We start from the raw sequence: 23,142 nt of genomic DNA, 5'->3' as shown, positions 1-23,142 counted from the left end.
TAAAGACTATGGGATTATGGGACGAAAACAAGTGGTTGCCAATTCTGTAAATCAAGTTACTTACTTAGATCCCTAAATATGGATTTAGGTATTGAAGTCTGAAAATGTTAGCCATAATGGCTAAAGTCCCTGTTTTGTGGTATAAATTTGGTAAGTTTTACATACTGGAGTGAAAATATTGTAATCAGTATAGCAAAACTTTTACTAGAAATTGTTATACAAATATTTAAAATGTTTGTTTTGTAATGGATTAGACAGTGATAGTCTGTTGTTCTACTGTACTTCAGTAAAATATTAATATGTCACTTTTAAATCTGTTCCTGGGCAGGAGCCCATTGTAAATGGAATGCCCTGTATGAGTACATTCTAATAAGTGATTCCGTCAAATGCCAGGCAAATCTACCCTTGTAAAGTTTCAGTACTGTCAATTTTACTGTATTTTTTTTTTTGCTTTTTTTTTTGCAGATCCCATAGTTCAAATTGCCATTGACAATTCTCGAAACATCCTATATACCCGTTCAGAAAAAGGAGTGATACAGGTATCTGAATAATTTCCATGTCTTATTTGGAGTTTCTTACGTGCATATGTTATTTTTATCCTCCCCATCTGAAAAACTACGTTTGTACATTAGGATTCTCTATATGCCAGTCAAGACATGAAGGATTTCCCCCAGGGATTTTATTCCTGCATTTATTTCCCTCCCCCTCTGAACTATATTGTGGCCACAATCCTTGCTGTTGAAAACTAGGAAGGACTACTGCTTCAGTCCTCTGGTGTATGGAAGCTTGAGGCCATAGAAGAATTGAGAGCAATCTGAGTCACTGCATGATGGGATAAAGTTATGTGCGTTAATTTAATTTAATTTAAATACTAAACTGTTATTAAATTACAGGTTTATGATCTGGGCCAAGATGGTCAAGGAATGACCAGAGTTGCTTCTGTTTCTCAGAATGCTGTTGTTTCTGCTGCTGGAAACATTGCCAGGTAATATGAAGCGTGTGATTGAAATACTTCCTATTGGGCAATCTGTTTGTTTCTTTTTTTTTGTTTTACCAAACTTTGGAAGAGTGTTGTGTATTCTCTGATTTGTTTATTGCATGATGTCAGTTACGTAAACTCTTTTCTGTTCTTTTAGGACTATAGATCGTTCTGTTTTTAAGCCTATTGTTCAGATAGCAGTGATTGAAAATTCAGAATCTATAGATTGTCAGTTGCTGGCAGTGACACATGCTGGTAAGAAATCAATATTACCTCCTTCCCTTATCAGTAAATAAGACCTGCTTAGGTTCGGAAAATTGGCAAACATTTTTCTTTGCAAGGTTGTCTGTCCCCCATGCATACTATAACATTTATATAGTAATCATTATAATAATGTTACCTGTTCTTTGTATATTGCTTCATACGTTCAAAGCACTTCAGACATCTGATAAATACTTGATCCTACCATATAACTATTTATGCTGTTTTACAGTTGAGGAAATAGGGGGAGAGTGGTTTGTCAAAGGTTACGCAGAAAACTAGTGGCAGATCAGGACCAGAATTATTTGACTTGGATAGAAGGATCGTTTTCAAGAAAGGAATGTAATAATATTTATATAGAATTTCTTACAAGCTTCTGAATTAAGCCTTGCATCAAATATGTTGAGACTGTTAGCCACTTATAATATTTCCACAAAATCCATTGCCTAAGAGTGATCTCCTTTTTTCTTTGGCCTAGGTGTACGAATGTATTTTAGTACATCCCCATTTAAGCATCCAATGGCTCGACCCTCCATGTTAACACTGGTTCACATCCGCTTACCTCCAGGATTTTCCGCTGCTTCTAATGTGGAGAAGCCATCAAAGGTGCACAGAGCTCTTTATAGCAAAGGTAAGCCTTGGAGTGCAGGTTAAATAAGATCCATTCTTTAAGACTTTTATAAGTAGTCCCACCATGATTGCATTTTACAGTAGGAAACTTGGTGTAGGAAACTTTGAGTTTAACACAGGCAGTGGTACGGTACACTATCCTATCACTGTACCTCAAGTTTATCCTTGAAAGACATTCTCTAGACATGACATAGTGATAGTTAGGCTCTGTGCCCATTAAGTCCTTGGTCTGTGAGCTTAGTTTGCCAAGAAGTGTGCCAGTTGTGTTAGTGATCTTGTCTGAATTACTAATTGATTTCATATAGGCTGGCCTAATAGCTTTCAGGTGGCTTCAGTTTTTGGTCACTTCTGACCTAGACTAAATTCAAAACTGTGACCCAGAAATGGAAGAAAACTCTTTATAGTGTAATTGACCTCTTCGGCCATTCAGTTGTCTTCCAGGTAAATTTTCAAAGACGCATAGGGGAGACATGCAACTAAGCACTTTAAAGTCCCTGAACGCACTACATGACCAAACCACATTGCAGTTCCTCAAAATGTTACCCATTCGTGTTTGTTGTTCTTCTGTTTTTAATAAAAACATAGATTTTTGAGGCTTCAGTATCAAATTAAATTTGCTGTGTATTAACTGAGTTTAGTCATATTGTGACAAGGCACCTCCTCCACCTGTTCAGCCTCAGCGTTTCTCTGTCTGGTGGTGGGGGCCTGGAGTAAATCGGTCTTACTCTGGAGGGTTTCCCTGTCCTTCACCCCCATCTCCTTTATTTTTCAATATTTACAAAGTAGGCCCAAGTAATACTGTTTAGCCAAACAAAAGAAACAAACTCAAAATACAAAGAGAGAGTACCTTTCCTTACCCCCTCTCTGGGGTGTTGCCTTATTATGCTGGCTTCTGGGTGCCAGTCCTTCCCCAAACCACAGTTGGCTTGATTGCATCACATATAGGGAGGAGGGCAGCCTTCCCCCCAGGAGAAACCTTTTCTCCCTACTGCCATTACCTCTGCTGCAACTTGTCTCTCATCTCTCCTCCTCCTCCTCTCTTACCAGAAAAGGGGTTTTTGAAGATCACAGGCAACCCTTAATTGGCCTCAGGCTCTCCAGTTAAACTGAGGTAACCTTTTCAGCTCGAAGGGAAAAGGGCCTTTACCATTTTAGGGCTGATATACCTGACTTCCACCACTCTCTTATAACCACCCTAGTCCCGCAGCCCACTGGGGATATCAGCTGGCGGCTCCTCCACGGAGCCGTGAGCACGGATGTGTATTTGGCATGATTCACTCCTGTCCCTGAAGCCTGTCCCTTCTCTGGTGTGAGGGAGACCCTGCCGCACATTTACCTTGAGTGCATCAGTTTGCAGCCCCTTTTCCAGCTACTCCTGGACCTCCTTTTAAGTTTTTGGCTGCACTTCTCCCCCCACCTCCTTATATATGCACATCCTATCCACGGTCCCACAAAGTCGTGGGACCTGCTCGTCAGTTTCTTCCTAGCGATGGCCAAGGTGGCCATCTATAACGGCAGGGAGAGGATGTTGGCTGAGGCGGTTCTCTGCGACTGTGGGGCCTATTTCCAAACCTCCCTCCGTTCACACATCCAGGCAGAGTTCCTCTGGGCAGCATCTGCTGGTTCCCTTGACATGTTTGAGGAGCAGTGGGCGCTGGCTGGGGTTCTCTGATCAGTGTCCCCTCAGGTTTCCTATTTTTGACCCTTTGCCCTTCACACCTGTCTCTGTTATTTTGTCCATTGTCCTCCATAATTACTTGAGTTTCCAGGCTCTGTGGATCCTCCCCATGGGCTGCGGGATGGTCCTTTAGCCGTGGGCAGGCTTGCACTCACCCATCTCCCTGGAACCCAATAGGACCACTCACGTATAGGTGTCAGATCTGACTTCGTCACACTCTGAACTTTGAACCCCTTCTAAATATCTGGAATAAATAGCCCTTGCCAGTAATAATAATAATAATTAATAATGAAGACTTACATTGTTCTTTATATGTTCAGAACACTACACTAGTATTAATAAATCCTTATAGGTCTCCTGTGAGATAGTGATTGCAGAGTAGATGTTTGCAAGGACATACAGCAAGGCTGAGGTTGACCCATTTGGTCCAGAAAGTGGTTGTCAATCTATTTGCCATTGTGGACCACATATGTAGCTCTCGGTGCGTTATGTGGGCCACGTCCACATAATATATATGTTCTTATGTACCTGTCTGGCCCTGAGGATGTCACATGGGCTGCAGTTGTGTGCTGATTGGGCCGCAAGTGGGCTGCAGGTTGAGAACCACTGGTCCAGATCATAGCAGTAACAGTACCCAACCTTTCTTCAGTAAAATTATTTTAGTTTTTTTCTTCAATATTTTTAGTTAACCTTTTTTCTGTTTAAACTTGTGCTACATAGCATATAGCTTAAGGGCCAAAAACATCATGCATCATTCTGTTATGATCCAGTTACCCTCCGGAAGTGTAGGGTGAAGCCATACCACTTTTATTGCCGGTGAACACTGGTAACAAGCAGTTGTTATTACTCTGTCATGGAAGACACAACTGTAAGCACATATTACAATCTGTGTATTTTGCATAAATATATACAAACAAGATGTGGCTCCTTGACTTCCAGAAAATTCTTAGTAAGGCCCTTGTGTTGTGAAGATTGGATATTCATGTGCCTATCCTTGAAGTGCATCAGAGAGTTTGTGTATTATTTTAGCACTGAACTCTTTCTTCTAGATGAACCTTGTGTCTCTGACTCTGAATGCAGCAATTTGCATTTTTGTCACTGCACTAGTGATAGAGTGATGAATCTACTTTAGGGAAGAGCTATTTAAAATTTTCACAGCATGGAATTTATTATTAAAATAACTTCCAGATATTTTTTACTTTCAGGGTATATTTAAACATCTCATAATCTTTCATAAAAATCAGTGAAAAACGTTCAGTTATTTCTGTCTTAATTTTAACCTTCATCCTTGTTTGTGTGCATGTATAGAGTATCTTGGAATACATTGTGTGCATATATAGTGCATGTTAGATTATACTGCAAAAGGGATCCAACAGACTGTTCAAATACAGACTCCTGAACCAAAAGAGCAGTTAAATATACATCTGCACTAAAACCCCTTAGATACTTAAGTTTATAAACTCAACCAATGGCTAGATGTTGATCCCCTTGTAAGATTAATTTAAGAATGTGTAGAATGGACTCGTACTGAATTTAAATATAGGTTTAGCAACAGTGGGCCTGATGTAAGTTTTTGCTTCCGCTACAGAGTCTTAATTTTACTCTTTTGTTAGGTGTTCTGCTGATGGCTGCTTCCGAAAATGAGGATAATGATATCTTGTGGTGTATCAATCATGATTCTTTCCCTTTCCAAAAACCAATGATGGAAACACAGGTAGTAACCTCTTCAATATTGTAAAGTAATATCAATTTTTTGAGGCAGCATGGAGAATATTATTTGAATATCATAGGCTCCATGAATCACTTTTTAAGTTCCTATATAGAAAAGGTAACTTACACAAAAACTCCTGTGACTAGTTATTTGGTAAATATTTATCGAGCTATGTAACTGTTAAGTGTAGTTTTTTTGTCATACCTGTCTCACACTAGGTATCTCTGTTTTGTGAATGGAGCTGGTGTCTTTCAGTTGGAGCTGCCACTTTAATAGTCTCCAGCTGAAGAACCCAGTTTGATGCAAAGTAGGGTTGTAAGAAACACCTTGGCCATTATAAATCGTTGGAAATTTTCTACTGTTTTTGTTTTGGTGGTGCCTGCAATGTGCAAGGCACTGTCCATAAACACAGCAAGACGTGGTCCTGCCACATAGCGTTTATAATCTAAGAGGAGCAACATTTACTTCTACGGGGAAGCAAAGAAATCTGTGGGAGACATAAATTCTGCACATGCGCAGTGGCGCAGAATTCCCCTAAGAGTAAACATTTGAAGGGCAGGGGAGATACTACATTATTTTTGTTTAATTAAACAAGTATATCAGCTCCGCCATACTTCCCTCAATCATTCCATTGTTTGGCTCATTTCTTGTAGGTGTCACAGGTGAAGGGTGAGTCTGTAGGAGAGATTTGAAGGAGGAGAGAATCATTGCCTTATGGATCAGTTCAGTTAGGGCATTCCATGGATAGGGTACAGCTTGGAAGAAGGCATGAAGATTGTTGTTGGAGAAGTGGACAAGTGAGCTGTCAAGAGTAGTATGGTTGAAGCAGTTTGGTAGTGTTTGGAGGAAGGGGCTGGTTGTGCCATACAGAGTTGAAACCTGATCTACCGTTTTCTCCTTTCATCATTCCCTGACTCACCCATCAGTTTCCTCCCTTCTGGTTCCTCCTTCTGTTTCTTTTCAGCAATGCTTGTGTAAGAGAAAATAAATAATGCTTAGATAGCTCCTATGTAGGCAGTTTGCTGTTTGGCCCTTCAGAAGGGCTTCTCCATCTATTCCTAAAATACACGGGGAGAGCTGGGAGAGGACTGATGATCTGAGTGGGTGTAGGAGCTGCTTGAGCAGCTTGGCGGGATCCCCGACATATTGGAAGAGTCCTTTCAAAACAAAACAACCATACACTGAAGGAACACCTTGGAGACTAGACAGTTAGAAACTGGATCTAGGAGTGTGGACGAAAACCAAGTAGGTGGTAGATACCTTTAAGTGACGTCCGTCCTACGAAATGCCTTGGCCTCAATTATATATCACTGTTGCCAGTCTGTCACTGGAAGTTTTTTAAAAATCTCATGTCTCACTTGCAGCTCTTGGATATTATTTAAAAATAAACAGTTTTTATGCATTTGGAGTTTTGTACAATTTGCAGCTTGATTTTACTGTTTGTATTATTAGTAGCATCATAGTGCCTCATTATGCTAATTGTACATACAAATAATGATCTGTCCCAAAGAGCTTGCAGTTTATAACTGGAAGTAGTTTAGCCAGTTTTTAATCTGGTGGGGTACATATGCATGTATCTGTTTTTAATGTCTTATTTTCTTAGGGGCTTGTTGTCTTAAGAGTACTTCAGTTTCTATGCTGTGTAATGTTAAATACTGGTTATTTAGATATTACCATTGGTGTGCAAAATGTGCATCCTGTTTCAAACTTTTGACAATGTTCATCTCTTACTCAGATGACCACACATGTTGATGGACATTCATGGGCTCTTTCTGCCATAGATGAGTTGAAAGTTCCAAAGATTATAACACCACTGAATAAAGACCTTATTCCAATAACTGATTCTCCTGTTGTTGTACAACAACACATGCTGCCACCAAAGAAATTTGTTCTGCTCTCAGCCCAGGTGTGTTATAGATTTTTTTTTTTCCTGTTGTTTAGAGATTGGGAGAGGGAGAAGCAGAAACTTAAAGCTTAATGACTGACCCAGTGCTGAAAAGGGCTACCCATGTGCATGGAGTTTGCAGAGAATACCTTTGGTGAAGGTGAGGTGGGGGAGTGGAGTGGAAAAATGGTTAAGGAGTCATTTGTAAATTCTGTAAACCAACTCAAGGTTATAGGGCCAGATTATCTTCTGACATAAACTGATATGTCTCTGTTGACTTCAGGGGAGTTACATGGGTTTATTATCAGCTGGTGACCAATAGTTCAACATACTCTTAGGGAATTTGTACACGGAGTTGGGGGTGTGATTGGTAGCTCAAGTAGACCTACTCGGGCAGAGCATGCTAAAGACAGCAGTGTAGATGCGGTAGCATGTGCTAGCTATCCCAAGAACGTACCCATGGGGTCTGAGTGGGTTATACATGGTGCAGCTAGCCTATGCTGCAACTACTCGTGCTACTGTGGCTACACTACTGCTTTTAGCATGCCATCTTCATGAGAGCTAGCACAAATATGTCTACTCAAACTCTGAATCACGGCCCCAGCTCTAAGTGTAGATATACCTGTGGATATGTAAAATTGGAACAAATGCAGGTTGCTGAGGTAACTGTATGAATCCTAAAGTTTGAAATAAGAGCAGAGATTTATTGTTAGGGGAATTTTGAGCAAAGAATTCCATTTCTGGCCACCTCACAAAAAAACTCCATGACGCAAGAACTTCGGTAGTTGTTTTTTATTTAAAAGGCTTACATTTAAAAATAGCTGAGATTAAGTAGTAGTAAAATTTAATGACTCTCTACAATAGGAAGGAAAATGTAGCAATAATTCAACCTTCTAATAATTTAGCAATTAGGAAATATAATAAAATTAATTGCCAGCTTGCTGCAGTCCTGTTGTAGTTTTGTTATCATAAGGCTATTTGTGAGTCTGGTTAGATCACACTACAGGACCCATCACAGAATGTACGGCTACATGCTATGAAAGTGGTCTAGAAATGCTGCAGATTATTGGGGACCTGATTATTGTAACTCAGCACTTGTCTTCACTGCTTTGGTTAGCTCAAGTTACTACACTCAAAAAAGCTTCCCTCAAATGAGAGCGGCCACACTGGAAAACAACACTTGAGCCACACAGAGTGATTGAATTAGCAGAGTGATGACTTCTGCTAACTCAAGCTGTAGCAAGTAGCTGCAGCCTCACTGCATTACTAGCTTGAGGAGTATTAGAACTTCAGCTGGTAACCCCGATGGACCAGCTATTTCAAGTTTAAAACACCATTTTACTTGAGCTAGTGATTTTTGTGTGCACAGGAGTTGGGTTGGAGCAACACTCACTATACCTTGAGCTAACATTGAAGTGAGACAAGCCCTCAGGGTGTTAGATGAATGTATTGAATTGTTGTTTGTCAATTAAAACATGCAGATCTCATTATTTCAAACTTTGTATTGCTTTATTTTACTTTAGGGGAGCCTTATGTTTCATAAACTCAGACCTGTAGATCAACTGCGACATCTTCTAGTTTGCAATGTAGGAGGTGATGGAGAGGAGATTGAAAGGTTTTTCAAGTTGCATCAGGTGGGAACTTTTAACTTGCCCTGGGGAAAAAAGTCCTCTATGATTAGACTTAGGGCTTGTCTATACAAAGAATTAGTGTATAACAAACTGGGTTGTAAATCCACAGCACTCTAGCGTGCTGCACACTGACTGGCTATGTGAACCCTGCTAGCATACACTAAAGGTTCCATGATGCAGTTTGACAGGGTTCACATGGCCAGTCAGTGTGTGGCAGGCTAGAGTGTTGTGGATTTACAACGCAGCTTGTTATACGCTAACTCTCCATTAGGCAAGCCCTCGGTGTACAGTCATAAACCTGGATTAGTTTGTGTTGTAAATGTGGCCATTCTTTGGCTTCAAAAATATTAGTTCTTGTATTACCTATCATATCTAGGTACTTATATAGGCTTCCTCATCAAATTATCCGAGTAGCTATAAGGTCAAGATAATGCTGCTTTGTCAGTTGAACAAGCAAGATAATGTATAAGGAAGAAGGTAACCATTTTTATGGGGTCTAAAAACATAAGGGTAATATTCTTTTCCTTAAAACTGTCTGTTTCATGTAAGTGACAAACACAGAATTATGACAAGAATTGGGAATGTAATTCTCTTATTAGAAAAATTATTAATCTTGAAAAAACTAGTGTCACAGTCCTAGTCCTTTTGAGAAAAGTTTTGTATGTGCTTCAGTGGCTGCAAATACTTAGAATCCACCTTCCTTTTTTACTAAAACTTGTACCAAGCAAGCTAGAATGAAACTTTTTCACAGAACTTGATTTTATTTGACATGTGTAGTTCTTTCTTAATTTCTACATCCCAGCATAGTAGTAATGAAACCTCACAATAACCTCTGCTATTATTTCTTTGAGAAGTGGGTGAGACGTGGTTTTTTTTTTTCCAGTGGCTTATTTAAATGTTTAGTCCTTTAATAGCAAATACAATCATTGTAAATCATATAGATGTTTATCCTTCGTAACACTAATTTAATAAACTCACATTTCCATACAAGTATAATACATCTTATCTATACCTATAAAACAGTTTTTCCATATATTTCATTTACTGCTAGCTTATTTAACCTGCCAAGAATCAAGAGCGTTCATAGAAAGCTTTCACGGGTCACTTTACCTGCCACAACAGAATCTCTTACTGTGACTGACTGTTCCTTTCTGTTTAACTGACAAGACTCAGGCTATGTCTACCCTGGAAACACTACAGTGGCACTTACTACAGTGATGGAAGAGGTCCTTCCGTCATTGTAGTAAATCCCCCTCTCCAAGAAATGGTAGCTTGGTTGACAGAAGAATTCTTCCTAGTTCATCTTAACTACATCACACAGCGCATGATATTTTTCACAGCCTGACTGATGTAGTTAAGCTGACCTAACTGGAGCATAGACCTCATTGCCTCACTGTTGAGGCAAACAGAGCCTTGAATATTTTGTGAGGAGCCAATATAACTCCTTCAAACTTTTTAACACGATGGTCTAAATTGTTGTCACTCTGATAGAAATCATGATTTCCTACAGGAGGACCAGGCCTGTGCCACTTGCCTTATCCTTGCCTGCTCTGCTGCTGCTTGTGATAGAGAAGTGTCTGCCTGGGCTACCCGAGCATTTTTCAGGTAAGTTTCAATTAATTTGTAGATTATACCTTGAATTTTATGTTTAAAATCGAATGCCACTACAGCCACAAAGGAAGCTCTTGGTATGTTTACAGGGGGCAGGAACTGTTTGAGTTCTGTATAAGTATTGTTTTAAAATTAGTGTAAACTCTTAACAAAGTAACATGGAACATGCATTTTAAATGCAACTGGTCATGCATGTATACTTAATTAGAAGTGAATATGAAACTTTTTGTTTTGTTTTTTTAGAAGTTGTAACTTCTGCATAAAACTCATACTCCGCTCCAGAAAAAAATCAACAAATAAAAATGTCTTAATTGTTCAGAAAAAAGCATGTGGAATTTGTGTCTGTAATATGCTAATGACTTGTTGTTCATCTAACTTGTAATTATTCAGTTTCCAAATTTGAGTGCACAAATCAGTCATACAGTCACAAATAATTTTTTCTGAAAATTTTAGGTCAGTATTTTTAACTCAAGAAATGAAAAATTGCATTATTTTCTGTTTGTTTAACCACATTTAACAAAATAAGGCCTCAAAATCAGATGATCTAAGTATGTGATATGCAAGGAAGTTAGTCTTTGTCTGGCATACCTTAGGTATGGCGGAGAAGCACAGATGCGATTTCCATCAGCTTTGCCTCCTCCAAGCAACTTAGGACCAATTTTGGGTTCTCCTGTTCCTGCTAGTGAGTAGCAAATGTTTCATTGATCTTTTTTTTAATCTGAAATTTGTTTCATTTTCACAGCTTCTTGTATCTTTACCCTTTCTTATTTATATGAAATATTTTCCTTCTTTTCATTCACTGCCTCAATTTCAAGGAATAAACCTGGTGATTATCAGGGTTGGGTTTTTCCAACTTTTCTTTTGAATTATTTTGGATTTAGGAGTTCACTGGTGTGATTCTAAAATATGTCCAGGTGTTCTAAAGATGCTGTCATAATATAAAGGAAATACAGACTTCTTGCCATAGTGCCAAAAATCACCTTGGCAGCCAGAAAGCAGTTTATCAACACTATATTGCAGAATATCTTCTTACTTGTGTCATTCTCATACCTCCACAGGCACTGCAGGTCTACCCATATGTGGGTGATGGAAGAAATGAGAAGTAAAATAAGTTAATTGTTAGGATTTTTGACACAATCAATGTTATGACACAATCTTTAATTACATGATCACTTACTGTTTTCTCTGCAGTACCATGCCTCATTCAGTGCGCACGGTGAACCTGCTTTGGGAATGAATCAGGGTTGTGTAGTGAAGGAGCTTGTTGTCTGTAGGAACCCTGCCTCATTTATTGCAGAAGTTGGGAGGTGGGAGGAGAGACAGTTCAATGTCACCCTGGCGAATTGAATTCTACCCTGCCGCAGACATGTTCCATGTGTTACTGGGTAAGGAACGTAAACCAAAATTTTCCCAGGTGGCCATTGTGTGTTCCTCATTTTCTGGATACTCAACTTGAGACACTTGTCTGGTTTGGAGAAATGATGAAAATTCACAGCTGCAACTGAAGTCAATGAAAGCCCCAATCTGAATATACAAAGTATTATATAAGGCTTATGTAGCCTGAAAAGGTCAGACCCTAGGCTATGCAAATTGGACACCTAAAAGTAGTTGACACTTTTGACAATTTTGTCTTTAATACCTGGCCTCAGTTCCCATGTGTAAAATGGGGATAATATCACCTCACCTCACAGGAGTGTTGTGAAGAGAAATTCAATCATTTTTTAGCAATGAGAATACCTTAGGAAAGCCCCATGTATTTGGTGCCGAGTTTGGATGGTGTGCAGTAAATGAGGCATGGTGCCACACTAAATGATTAGGATAAAAATAAATATTAAATAGCTACTCAGTCAGTGAGCATAAACGATTCTGTGCACCAAATGAGGAAAGGTCCTGTGCAAAAATAGTTAGTGATCATGTAATTAAAGACTTTATGGTAATGGATATGTTCACAGGGCCAAACTAAGGTTGCATAAGGTAGACTTGTTTCTCATGTTTCTTAACTTCTGAGTGCTTGACTTGGCAATCTTAACATTCTTTTCATATCATGGGTTTTTATTGTTGTTTTTGATGCAATAAATGTATATATTGCTTTCTTTCACCTTAGGTTCCCCTATGCCTATTGGCAGTCCCTATCCTAATCCAAGCTTTTTGACAACACCAGTACAAGGTATTTTATTTTTTCATTTTTTGTTGTTTTCTCAACTAGATTTATTTATATCAAAAGTAAATGGATTAATCTATATGTGTCCCTGTCCTAGGTTTGCAGCCTCCGAGTATGTCAACCCCAATGTTTGCTGCAGCCAGTTCAATGTCTCAGGCTGGCGCATCCATGAGTGGTATGATGGGCCCAGAGATAGTGTTTTCAGGAAAACACAATGGCATCTGCATATACTTCTCTCGAATTATAGGGTGAGTTGTTCGTGTAAAAGATGTTTTGTCACTCAGTTCATAACATAGTCTTTCTGTCCACTAATGGCTTAGTATTTGCTTTTGATACTGTATTTACTATAGTTTAATAATTAAGAAGTGTGTATATGTGACTAATCTCGGTAAATTCCAGTGGACTAGTGTAATCACATGCTACATGCTAGCTTCTCACTACAAGTGTGTAGTTAGCCATTGTAACGTATGTACAAAATGACCAATCTGTTGGCCGCCTTCCCTCTCTTAGACCTAATAGCACCCAGGTTATCCCACAGAAAGTATATCATCACACATAATAGACGGAGCAGGTGAAGGAGTACGCCTCAGCAATTTTTTGTTCCACTTTCTCCCTTCCTGTTCCATGTGTTTCCTTCCCTTCCTGTTCATATGGTATCTGTTATCTCATTCCCTTTACAGCTCTGCTAGTATTGCATTCTGTGGGTGAGCTGGGCAAGAGATCTACTTAGGCCCTGATCCTGCAATGGGCCGTCTACAAGCACACACCCCTGCAAACTCGTTTCTTACGGTCCAGTCCTGCGAGGTGCTGTTTGCTTTCAGGTCCTATTCAAGTCTGTAGGAAACAAGAATGCTCATCACCTCACAGGGCTGAGCCCCTAGTTTGTAGCCTTCTTGGTTAAGGGATTTTTAAAAACCGTGTCCTATTCTGAGCAAGTTGTTAGTGCTTACCAGTAATAAATCATAGTATTATTGATCTCTAGTATGCTGGACGATAGCACTGCAGAAATGGGGATTTTGGCAAGTTGTACCTTGCCCTCTAACAATGTGGTAGTAGGAGGCCTGTTTAAGAACAAAATCCTCTTTGGTACTCTACAAGTACTGCCTTTAAGAAAAAAATGTGTTTTATGGCATATCTCAGGGGTTTTCAACCTTTTTCTTGCTTAGGCCCCCCTCTACATGCTACAAAAACGCCAGGGCCTGGCGGGGGTGGGGGGAAATGGGGGCTCCAGGCTGGGGCATAGGCATAGTTTTACTTCTGTTGGGGGGGGGGGGGGCTGGCGGGGCTCGAGCCAGTTCCATACAGGAGGATCCAGGGAGGGAGCGCCACCTCCACCCCCTGACTCCCTCAGTAGGCCACCCAGCCTGTCCGAGCTGAGGAGGGATGCAACCAAAAAATATAACTCCAAGAGGGGACTCAGTTCAAAAAGTCTGAAGTCCACTCAGGGTGCAGGGAGGGGGTTGCTAGGGGCTGTGTGAGGGCAGGGGAGTAGCTCAGGGTGCAGGTAGGGGTAGCTGGAGGCTGTGTGCAGGCAGGGGAGTAGCTCAGGGTGGTGGCAGGGGTTTGCTAGGGGCTATGTACAGGCAGAGAGAGGCTCCCAGTACAGGTCCCAGATTCAGCGGGACGGGGGGTACTGGGGCTTCCGGCTTCAGCCCCCCACTTCTCCTGGCTTGGGACGGGGGGGCAGGGGCGCTTGGCCGTCTTCAGCCTCACATGGATCCCAGCTTCAGGGACTTGGTGGGACGCCGGCTTCAGCCCTGCACCATTCCCGGCTTCAGTGCTGGGGCTCAGGGCACCGGGTTTCGTCCACGGAGTTCCACGGACCCACAACTGAGAACCACTGGTATATATGATAGTTGCCTGCCTATTCTCTCATCTTCTGAGACTACTATTAGCTTATGTGCAAAATAATTTGAGGAAATCAAACCTAGTGTTCTTAAAGCACATAAAGAGGCTTTGTTTCTTTAATTGTAATTTGTGCCTACCTCATTCTGAAAGGTACAGAGCTTATGCTCATGATTTTTTATGAATAAAGACCCTGATTTTTACAGGTTGACTCTTCGGGTTGGATTCAGGATGAAGGGAGGGTTTTTTAATTCATAAACATTGGCAATTTGTATTAAGAAATGGTTTAGAAAAGAAACAATTTTTCAAGGCCAATGGCATTTTTGTTAATTTATTTGGTGTTAACATACTTTTGTCTTGTATTTCAGAAATATTTGGGATGGCAGTATAGTAGTTGAGAAAGTTTTCAAGAGTGGTAACCGAGAAGTTGTTGCAGTAAGTGGGAGATTATTTGGTCTTTTAAATCTTCCTTAAAGACTTTATTTATTTCTCTCTAGCACTTTTACATGTCCTCTCTTAACAGTGACACTGCATTGTGATACTCATCGCATTTTCGCAGAAACAATAAATATTTATTGATTGTATTTAATTGTTCTTTACAGGAGAACTGGGATGTAAAATCTTTCACATCTAAATTACTAGTTTAAAGTTTTATCCGAATTAGTGGTGCCTAAAAATTACTAGCTGGTATGTTTGGTGATTTGTGTGAAATCCATTGGTCTTAGTCTCCTAATACACATTATTTCAAAAGAATACCCAAACTGTAATTTAGTGCATCCTGTTTCCTTTGCTGACAGCCCCAGAAGAATGGCTGAGCAGAAATTGATCTAAACCTTTGTGTAGCATCCTAGCTTGTGACAGAGTGAGTCAACAGAAGAGCTCTGCATCTCCATACAGACCTTTGCAAGGTTTTAGAGTAGCAGCCGTGTTAGTCTGTATCCGCAAAAAGAAAAGGAGTACTTGTGGCAACAAGAGAGTATTTCATTTCCCGATGGTGTCAGCTGGCACCAATATTCTCTTTAAAAATGCAAGGAAAATTATATATAATATGCCTGCAAATGTTCTAATAAACATAATCTCTGCATAATCTCTGATATTCTAGTCTTGAGCTTCTGCTGAGTCTATGTGGCAAAATGTGTAGTGGATTTCTGAGTGGATAAACTTCTGAGTACTAAATTAATGCCAGCCTCATCTTCTTATTCAGCCAAATCTAGGTTTGGACTGTGGTCTTCAGGTGGAGCATGATAGTTAAGGCTATGATTTTGGCATAGAAATTTTTATAAATTTCATGGCAAAGTTGTGGGGAGAGGGAAGAAAAGTCACGGAAAGGTCACCAATAATGTAGTTTTTGCTACATCAGCGTGCACAAGGGCTTTTAAGTAGTAAAAGCAAGCTTACCCTATTCCAGGCTTTGCAGCCTTGCATACATGGTCTAAGTGCCACTCGAGTTTGGCATGTCCTCCCCTCATTTCCATCTGTGGAGGGGCATATGCACCAGACTTGAATGGCATGGTGACCATGTGCTCCACATTGCGATGGCCGAGTGGGGAGCCAGATATGGGTGCTGGAAGGACTGCAAAAGTCCAGCATGACCATCCTGGAGTTCCTTTCTCCACCACCTTCTTCCCTCCTCTGACCCCCACTTCTTATCCTCCCTGCTGGTGAGTCCAAGGTCCTCAAGTGACGGATCCATCCCAGACTCACCCAGTCCCCAGCACCAAGAGGAGCCGCCGCTGCAGTTCTGGCAGGTAAAGGCCCAACTGCCAGCATGCAGCACAGCACAGAACAGGACCCAGCCAGGATGCTGCACGATGCAGAGTGGAAGCTGGTGCCAGCTAGCCAGGCTGTGGTGTGCTCCTTTCCAAAGAGGTTTTAAAAGGTGGTGAGGTCCCTATTTAAAAAGAGCGGGAGGGAGATAATGGTCCTCCCCGCCCCACGTCTCTGGCACCTATGGAGCCAGGCCCAGCACCATGCGACAGATGCTGTTGCTGCAGAGTGAGTGTGGGATGGGCTCCTTACAGACTTCATTCAGATTCATGATTACTTTGAACACCGTGACCTCCATGCCAAAATCATAGCCTTAATGATAGTGCATTAACTCCACATAGCACTTTCAATATGTTGTCCTTTTGGTCATATTGTCTTGATAGTTTTTATTCTTTAGTGACCGTTTTATATCTCTCAGCTGAAAATTTAAAAGGTTCAGAGATTTGAAATGTAAAGAAGCCCTCTCCTTCTCTTGCAGATTGAAAGCAGTGTTCCATCGCACATGCTAGAATCTGTGCTACAAGAACTAAAAGGTTTACAGGAATTTCTGGACAGAAATTCACAGTTTGCAACAGTAGGAGCTCTTGGAAACCCAAGGTAGGATTGAATATGTTTGGTTTACAAAAGGCATAGAAGTGCTACTTTTTGAAAATTATTCCATATAGATACAACAATGCTGTTCAATTTGGCTTAAAGTGTTTGTTACCTCTCTAATAAAACATATCTACTCAAACTCTCAAACGTAGTTTTTAGTTTCTTTTTAAAATAAATGTTCAGGGTTTGCACTAATAGCTTCTTAATTTATTTTGGAATTGCAGTTTTAGCACCCCAGCTAACCTGCAGCAGAGGTTACTAGGGTTCATGCGGCCTGATGGTGGAAGTTCTCAGCAAGTGCAACAAGAGCTCCAGAGGAAGTTCCATGGTAAGGGAAGTACTCTTGAACAATGAGTAGCAAAAGGTGGTGCATCCAAATGGTAATCTCTCACTGCTGTTCCAGTTAAGAGCCTGAATAAAAATGCAGAATTGGCTTTTCTGAGTAAACTGTACTCAGAAATAAGAACTGTACAAAGAACGATGTAGTCTGGGTGACATCAACTGTTCACATTTTGCTCTTCATTTCTGACAATATATATAATATTTTGTCAGTACCAACATTTCTGCATTTATTTCTATGGGGAAATTGGTGTGGGCATTTCCATATGGTTCCTCTGGGGACGAAGCATGTGCCCAACATAAAAACTCAGATGTAGACTTAGCAACACTTGCTAGTCTTTCTGCTTTGAATTTGATGGGTGACATCACTCATCACAGAGTACAAATGTTTATCCTGTTTAGGATGAGTTCCAACTGGATATAGTAAGATTTAGTATTCAAACTGACTCCTTAAACAACTCACAAACATAACTTTTGTCTGTAAAATGAATATCAAATTATTAAGGACAGTAGCATCTAGCTGTCAGAGGTATAGCAAACCACAGGTCACATTTCCCATGACATTTCAATAAATTAAACTAATTAAAGAAGTTTTTAATCTGCTTTCTCCTCTACGAAGAATTAAGTCAAAATCTTGTGTAGTTGCATATGTTTTCTCAGTCCTATTTCTTACACTCAGAAGCACTGGGATAAAATAAAAGTTAGACTGTTGTCTGTACTCTGGTCTTTAAAAAAAAAAAAAAAAAGGTTCCAGAAGTGACCCTGGCAATTACAGTCCGGTTAGCCTAACTTCAGAATCAGGCAAATTGGTTGAAACTATAGTAAAGAACAGAATTATCAGACACGTAGATAAACACAATATGTTAAGAAAGAGTCAACACAGCTTTTGCAAAGGGAAATCATGCCTCACCCATCTATTAGAATTCTTTGAGGGTGTAAGCAGGCACGTGGACAAGCGTGATCCAGTCAGTATAATGTACTTGGACTTTCAGAAAGCCTTTGACAAGGTCCCACATCAAAGGCTATTAAGCAAAGTAAGGAGTCATAAGATAAGAGGGTAGGTCCTCTCATGGATCAGTAACTGGTTAAATGATAGGAATAAATGGTCAGTTTTCACAGTGGAGAGAAGTAAATAGCAGTGTACCCCAAGGATATGTAATGGGACCAGTTCTGTTCAACGTATTCATAAATAATCCAGAAAAAGGAGTAAACAGTGAGGTGGCAGTTTGAAGATGATATAAAATTACTCTAGACAGTTAAGTCCAAAGCTGACTACAAAGAGTTCCAAAGGGATCTCATAAAACTGGGGGACTGGGCAACAAAATGGCAGATGAAATTCATTGTTGACAAAATGCAAAGTAATGCACATTGGAAAACATAATATCACCTAAAAGTACAAAATTATGGGGTCTAAATTAGCTGTTACCACTCTGAAAACATTGGCTCAATGTGCAGTGACAGTCAAAAAAGCTAACAATGTTAGGAACCATTAGGAAAGGGATAGACAATAAGAAAATATCACAATACTACTATGTAAATCCTTGGTATGCCCACACCTTGAATACTGCATGTAGTTCTGATGGCCCCATCTCAAAAATTATATATTAGAATTGGAAAAGGTACAGAGAAGGGCAACAAAAATTATTAGGGGCATGGAACAGTTTCCATATGCGGAGACTGTTCATCTTAGAAAAGAGACGACTAAGCGGGGATATGATACTGGTCTATAAAACCATGAATAGTGTGAAGAAAGTGAATAACAAAGTGTTATTTATCCCTTCACGTAACACAAGAACCAGGGGTCACCCAATGAAATTAATAGGCAGCAGGTTTAAACAAACGTAAGGAAATACTTCACATAACTCACTGTCAACCTGTGGAACTCATTGCCAGGGGATGTTGTGAAGGCCAAAACTTAACTGGGTTCAAAAAAGAATTAGATAAGTTCATAGAGGATAGGTCCATCAGTGGCTGTTAGCCAAGATGGTCAGGGATGCAACCTCATGCTCTGAGTGTCCCTAAACCTCAGACTTCCAGAAGTTGGGACTAGTGGACGGGTTGGATCATTCAGTAATTGCCCTATTCTGTTCTGAAGTATCAGAACGGTGGTACCAGCCACCGTTGGAAGACAGGACACTGGACTAGATGGACCATTGGCCTGACCCACTTTGGCCATTCTTATGGTCTTTCTTCCTTTTTGTCACAAGTCTCTATACATAATGGGGTCCTCTGTCCATGAATAGGGCTTCTAGGTGATACAGTAATACAGATAATATCTGTGCCATGCTAATTCATAAAATTGTCTGTATTTGTTAATCATAGTACATAGCAATTTACCTTTTCTAAATGGTGTAATAATATGAATCCAAGCAACTCTTCTGTGAGGTAGGTCAGTATGTACTACTCCCCATTAATTGATGAGGTAACTGAGACTTGCAAAGTCCAGCCATCAGGAAGATAGCAGAGCTTGGTTTAGAACTCATGAATTCCTGTCACCCAATCCATTAGACTGTGCTTCCTCCTTAAATATAGATTTTAGACCTCAGCCAGCACTCAGAAACCAGACAGGATGAGGGGTTACTCACAGAGATGCAGCATGAGCTCAGTTCACTAGCTGTGTGGTGCACATACACAGCAAGGATCAAAGTTCTTTAGGTTTCTTCAGTTTATTAATTCGCTCATGCTTTCACTCTCATTTCTGTAACAAATATTGCCAATAGTAAAAAACAACAACCTTTAAATAGAATAAAATGATCAAGTGCCTATTCATGTTTTGTTATATTTTTCTGTGTGCATGCCAAAACTCAAAAAGTTTCTTTCCAAACATAGTTGTGGTTTCCAAGTGACCAGTAGTGGTTGCATCTTCACAACATGCAAGCACTTAACCAAAGAAGTGAATTAAGGACATCATAAGTATTACATTGCCTACATAGTCAACATATTGTATCCAATATAAAGATATTCATATTTCATCATAACACACCCTTAACTCCAATCCATGGATTGGTTTTTTTTTTACTTTTTATTTTTGTTACTTAGATTTCATGTTTAAGGGATGCTGTTAAATAGAAGATGCTATTAGTTAATGCCTTACTATTATCAATAATTTATTTACATTACCATAGCAGTCATAAGTTAAGGAAATTTCTAAGGAAATTATTTATAATTGCTGTTTCTAGAATAATTTAGTATAGTTCATTTAATACACTTTTTTTTTAATTTATGATAAATTATTAATCTGGACTTCTATTTGAGGCTGGTCAATATATGAAATCAGTATGCACGTACAGAACTATGTTTATTTTTCAAAAAGGTCTTCTGTTGTGTTTGTAGTTGGAGATGAGTAGTGACAAATTAGTATCTGTTTTGGGAAGTGTTGAGATTTAAAGATCCACACAAACAGGAATGAAAATGAAACATCAAACAGCAAAGAGAGAGGAAAAAACTCCTTAAAAATATGGGGAAATGTCATTGTAAAACAAAAGTTGGCATGGTAACTCAAGAAGACCACATGTAGTACCTGAACAGAAAATTACCCATGATCTATTCAATGTTACAGCAGAGGCACAGTTAACGGAAAAGACCTCACTTCAAGGGATCCAGCAACTTGTTCACAAAACCTGCCAGGCTTTAGCTTTGTGGAAACTTCTCTGTGAGCATCAATTCAATGTTGTTGTAGGTGAGCTTCAGAAGGTATGGTATAAACTTTACTGAACAACAGTCTGTTTTTTAGTTGATTGCATTTAACAAGTCTGGACTTCTTAAATATGTATTTTAAACAGTTAGTCTAATCCATTTAAATGGACTTCACAACCTATACAGCATGTACAGAGATTTCTAGAGTTCAGTTTTCTTGGTGTTGCAAGTATTCCGTTAAAATAAAATCTAACGTGTTGCTCTCACACCCCAAACTAATTAGCCGATTTGAAATGCTATTAAGTAATATTGGATTTGCTTTTTTAAAACTCTGCTTAGAAGTTAATATTGAGTTTGTTTTGTAATCACTTTGTCCTCACTTTGCCATTGAGCAAAGTCTGGGAAGTGCAGAGTGAAGACAATGGGACTGAAATGAGCCTGCATAGAAAATTCACTCCCTGCCTTCTGGCTTGCAAAGGTCTAGCAGAGGAAGAAAGGCCCAGGTACCAGAGGCTTCAAGTCCCAGCAGTTTTGGGATGCGAAAGGCTGTTCAGTCCTCGAGGAAATTTGTGGAGGAACTTCTGCTGCTGCCACCATTGAGATAATTGGCAGATGTGTCAACAAATGCTGCAGCGAGTAACTCAGGAGACACCTTTGGAATCTAAAGCCTATATGAAACACAGTTGATTTCAGTGACAGAGAAAGTAGAACTGAAGTCACCTTTATAAAGGAAAGAAAGTAACTACATTTGTCTTGTGTAAACAACATGGAGTGTTCTAAGTTGCCCATCAATAACAGTTTTAATCAAAGTTCTTTTGTTTGGCAATGAAAAACATTGCATCATTAGCACCAACCTAGCACCAGCAGTTAATTTATGAGCATAAGTAATTCTGATAGTGAGGATAATTTTAAATATGATTTGCAGAAGTGTGTGTGTGTACGCCCTGAGAGAAAGTATCTTTGTTTTTTGTTGGTTTAAAAAATGGACATGGGAGTTTTCTCAGTCCCCTACTTTTGAGGTTGGGAGTGATTGTTTTAAAAAAAGAAGCATTTCTCCAGTGTTTGTCAAGAGTTAGTTAACTAGCTGTTTAAAACTAACAAAAAAACCTTTCTCTTGCATTCTTGCAGTTTTCAGTCTCTTGAGAGATAATACCACTAGTTTGCAAAAAGATTCACATGACCAGATATTTATATTATTTTTTAAAAAAACAGGATGATAATCTTTAAGACTTTATACAAAGAAGCAAAAAAGGGTGCAAACATGCATAATTTCCTTTGCGTCCAAAGTCCTTTGAGTCACCAGTATTCATTTATCCATCTCTCTTAGATAGATATATGGGCCCCAGTCCTACAGTATCTGAATGTCTCACAATGTTTAACATATTCGTTGTCACAACAGCCCTCTGAGGTAGGGACATAGTATTATTCCCCCCGTTTTACAGATGGGGAACCGAGGCACAGAGACTTAAGTGACACAGACTTCAGGCCACACAGGAAGTCTTTGGCAGAGCAGGGAATTGCACTCTGTTCTTCTGAGTCCCAGGCGAAGGCCATAACTGCTGGGTCATCCTCTTTAATATAGTATTTTCTATTTTAATCATTAATATGCATTAAAAAATGTGCATTGATTCTGTGAATTTTGGTAATTGAAATTTATTTGTTGGGAAAGCAGCTGAATTTGCTTCTATTATAATAGCCCTGTTTGGAAATGTGAGAATGCTGCAGCTTTGGAAATATAATGGATTTTTTTTCTTCCAATAGGAATTTCAAGAGCATTTGAAGATTACTACTTTCAAAGACTTAGTAATTAGAGACAAAGAGTTAACTGGAGCACTCATTGCCTCTCTCATTAACTGTTACATCAGAGATAATGCTGCTGTGGATGGCATCAGTTCACATTTACAAGACATATGTCCACTTCTGTACAGTACTGATGATGCTGTCTGTTCCAAGGTATAATGTACTTTCGATTATCTGTGGTGAAAGTGAGAGGTATTCATGGAAGACAGAATTGTTCTGTATAATTGTTCTTTTGCCTTAGCAAAATGCTATTGTGCATTTTATATTAATGTGTGTATATTAATATGTATCCTCTTGGAGCTCAATGTAAGCCTAACAGAAATTACTTTAAATGTGCTGATTATCATTAGTGGTCTTCCATCCAAACTTGCAGAATATTAGGTAGTGTGATCAAATGAGCACAAAATGTTTGTGCTCTTGACTGTCAGATTTATTTGCCATTAAATGACATGTCATTTGGTAGTGATACAATAGCTAAATGCACATTTTCCATTATGAATCTACTTTTAATTCCATCTCCAACTTTATTTCCTTTAGATTTATGTAATAGTTAAAAAGGCATGTATATAAAACCTCTGTTGCCCTAACATTTAAGCAATCTTACAATACTGTAA

At 39.5% G+C, this 23,142-nt stretch overlaps 1 protein-coding gene across 1 annotated transcript in view; it reads left to right on the top strand.

Moving 5' to 3' along the window:
* Positions 1 to 23,142, top strand: part of NUP155 (nucleoporin 155) — a 48,516-nt gene that overhangs the window by 8,692 nt on the left and 16,682 nt on the right. Inside the window, exons 8-23 of the mRNA XM_048851705.2 lie at positions 466 to 539; positions 894 to 985; positions 1,137 to 1,234; positions 1,719 to 1,871; positions 5,162 to 5,262; positions 6,995 to 7,165; positions 8,668 to 8,778; positions 10,286 to 10,380; positions 10,980 to 11,068; positions 12,491 to 12,553; positions 12,645 to 12,795; positions 14,761 to 14,827; positions 16,638 to 16,756; positions 16,978 to 17,081; positions 20,652 to 20,785; positions 22,490 to 22,681. Coding sequence (XP_048707662.1) covers positions 466 to 539; positions 894 to 985; positions 1,137 to 1,234; positions 1,719 to 1,871; positions 5,162 to 5,262; positions 6,995 to 7,165; positions 8,668 to 8,778; positions 10,286 to 10,380; positions 10,980 to 11,068; positions 12,491 to 12,553; positions 12,645 to 12,795; positions 14,761 to 14,827; positions 16,638 to 16,756; positions 16,978 to 17,081; positions 20,652 to 20,785; positions 22,490 to 22,681 — 1,814 coding nt within the window. The remainder of the gene's footprint in view (positions 1 to 465; positions 540 to 893; positions 986 to 1,136; positions 1,235 to 1,718; positions 1,872 to 5,161; positions 5,263 to 6,994; positions 7,166 to 8,667; positions 8,779 to 10,285; positions 10,381 to 10,979; positions 11,069 to 12,490; positions 12,554 to 12,644; positions 12,796 to 14,760; positions 14,828 to 16,637; positions 16,757 to 16,977; positions 17,082 to 20,651; positions 20,786 to 22,489; positions 22,682 to 23,142) is intronic.

This window comes from Caretta caretta, chromosome 5, assembly GCF_965140235.1.
Source record: "Caretta caretta isolate rCarCar2 chromosome 5, rCarCar1.hap1, whole genome shotgun sequence".
In the NCBI taxonomy this organism is placed as follows: domain Eukaryota; kingdom Metazoa; phylum Chordata; order Testudines; family Cheloniidae; genus Caretta; species Caretta caretta.
This window is presented reverse-complemented; position numbering and strand designations above follow the sequence as displayed.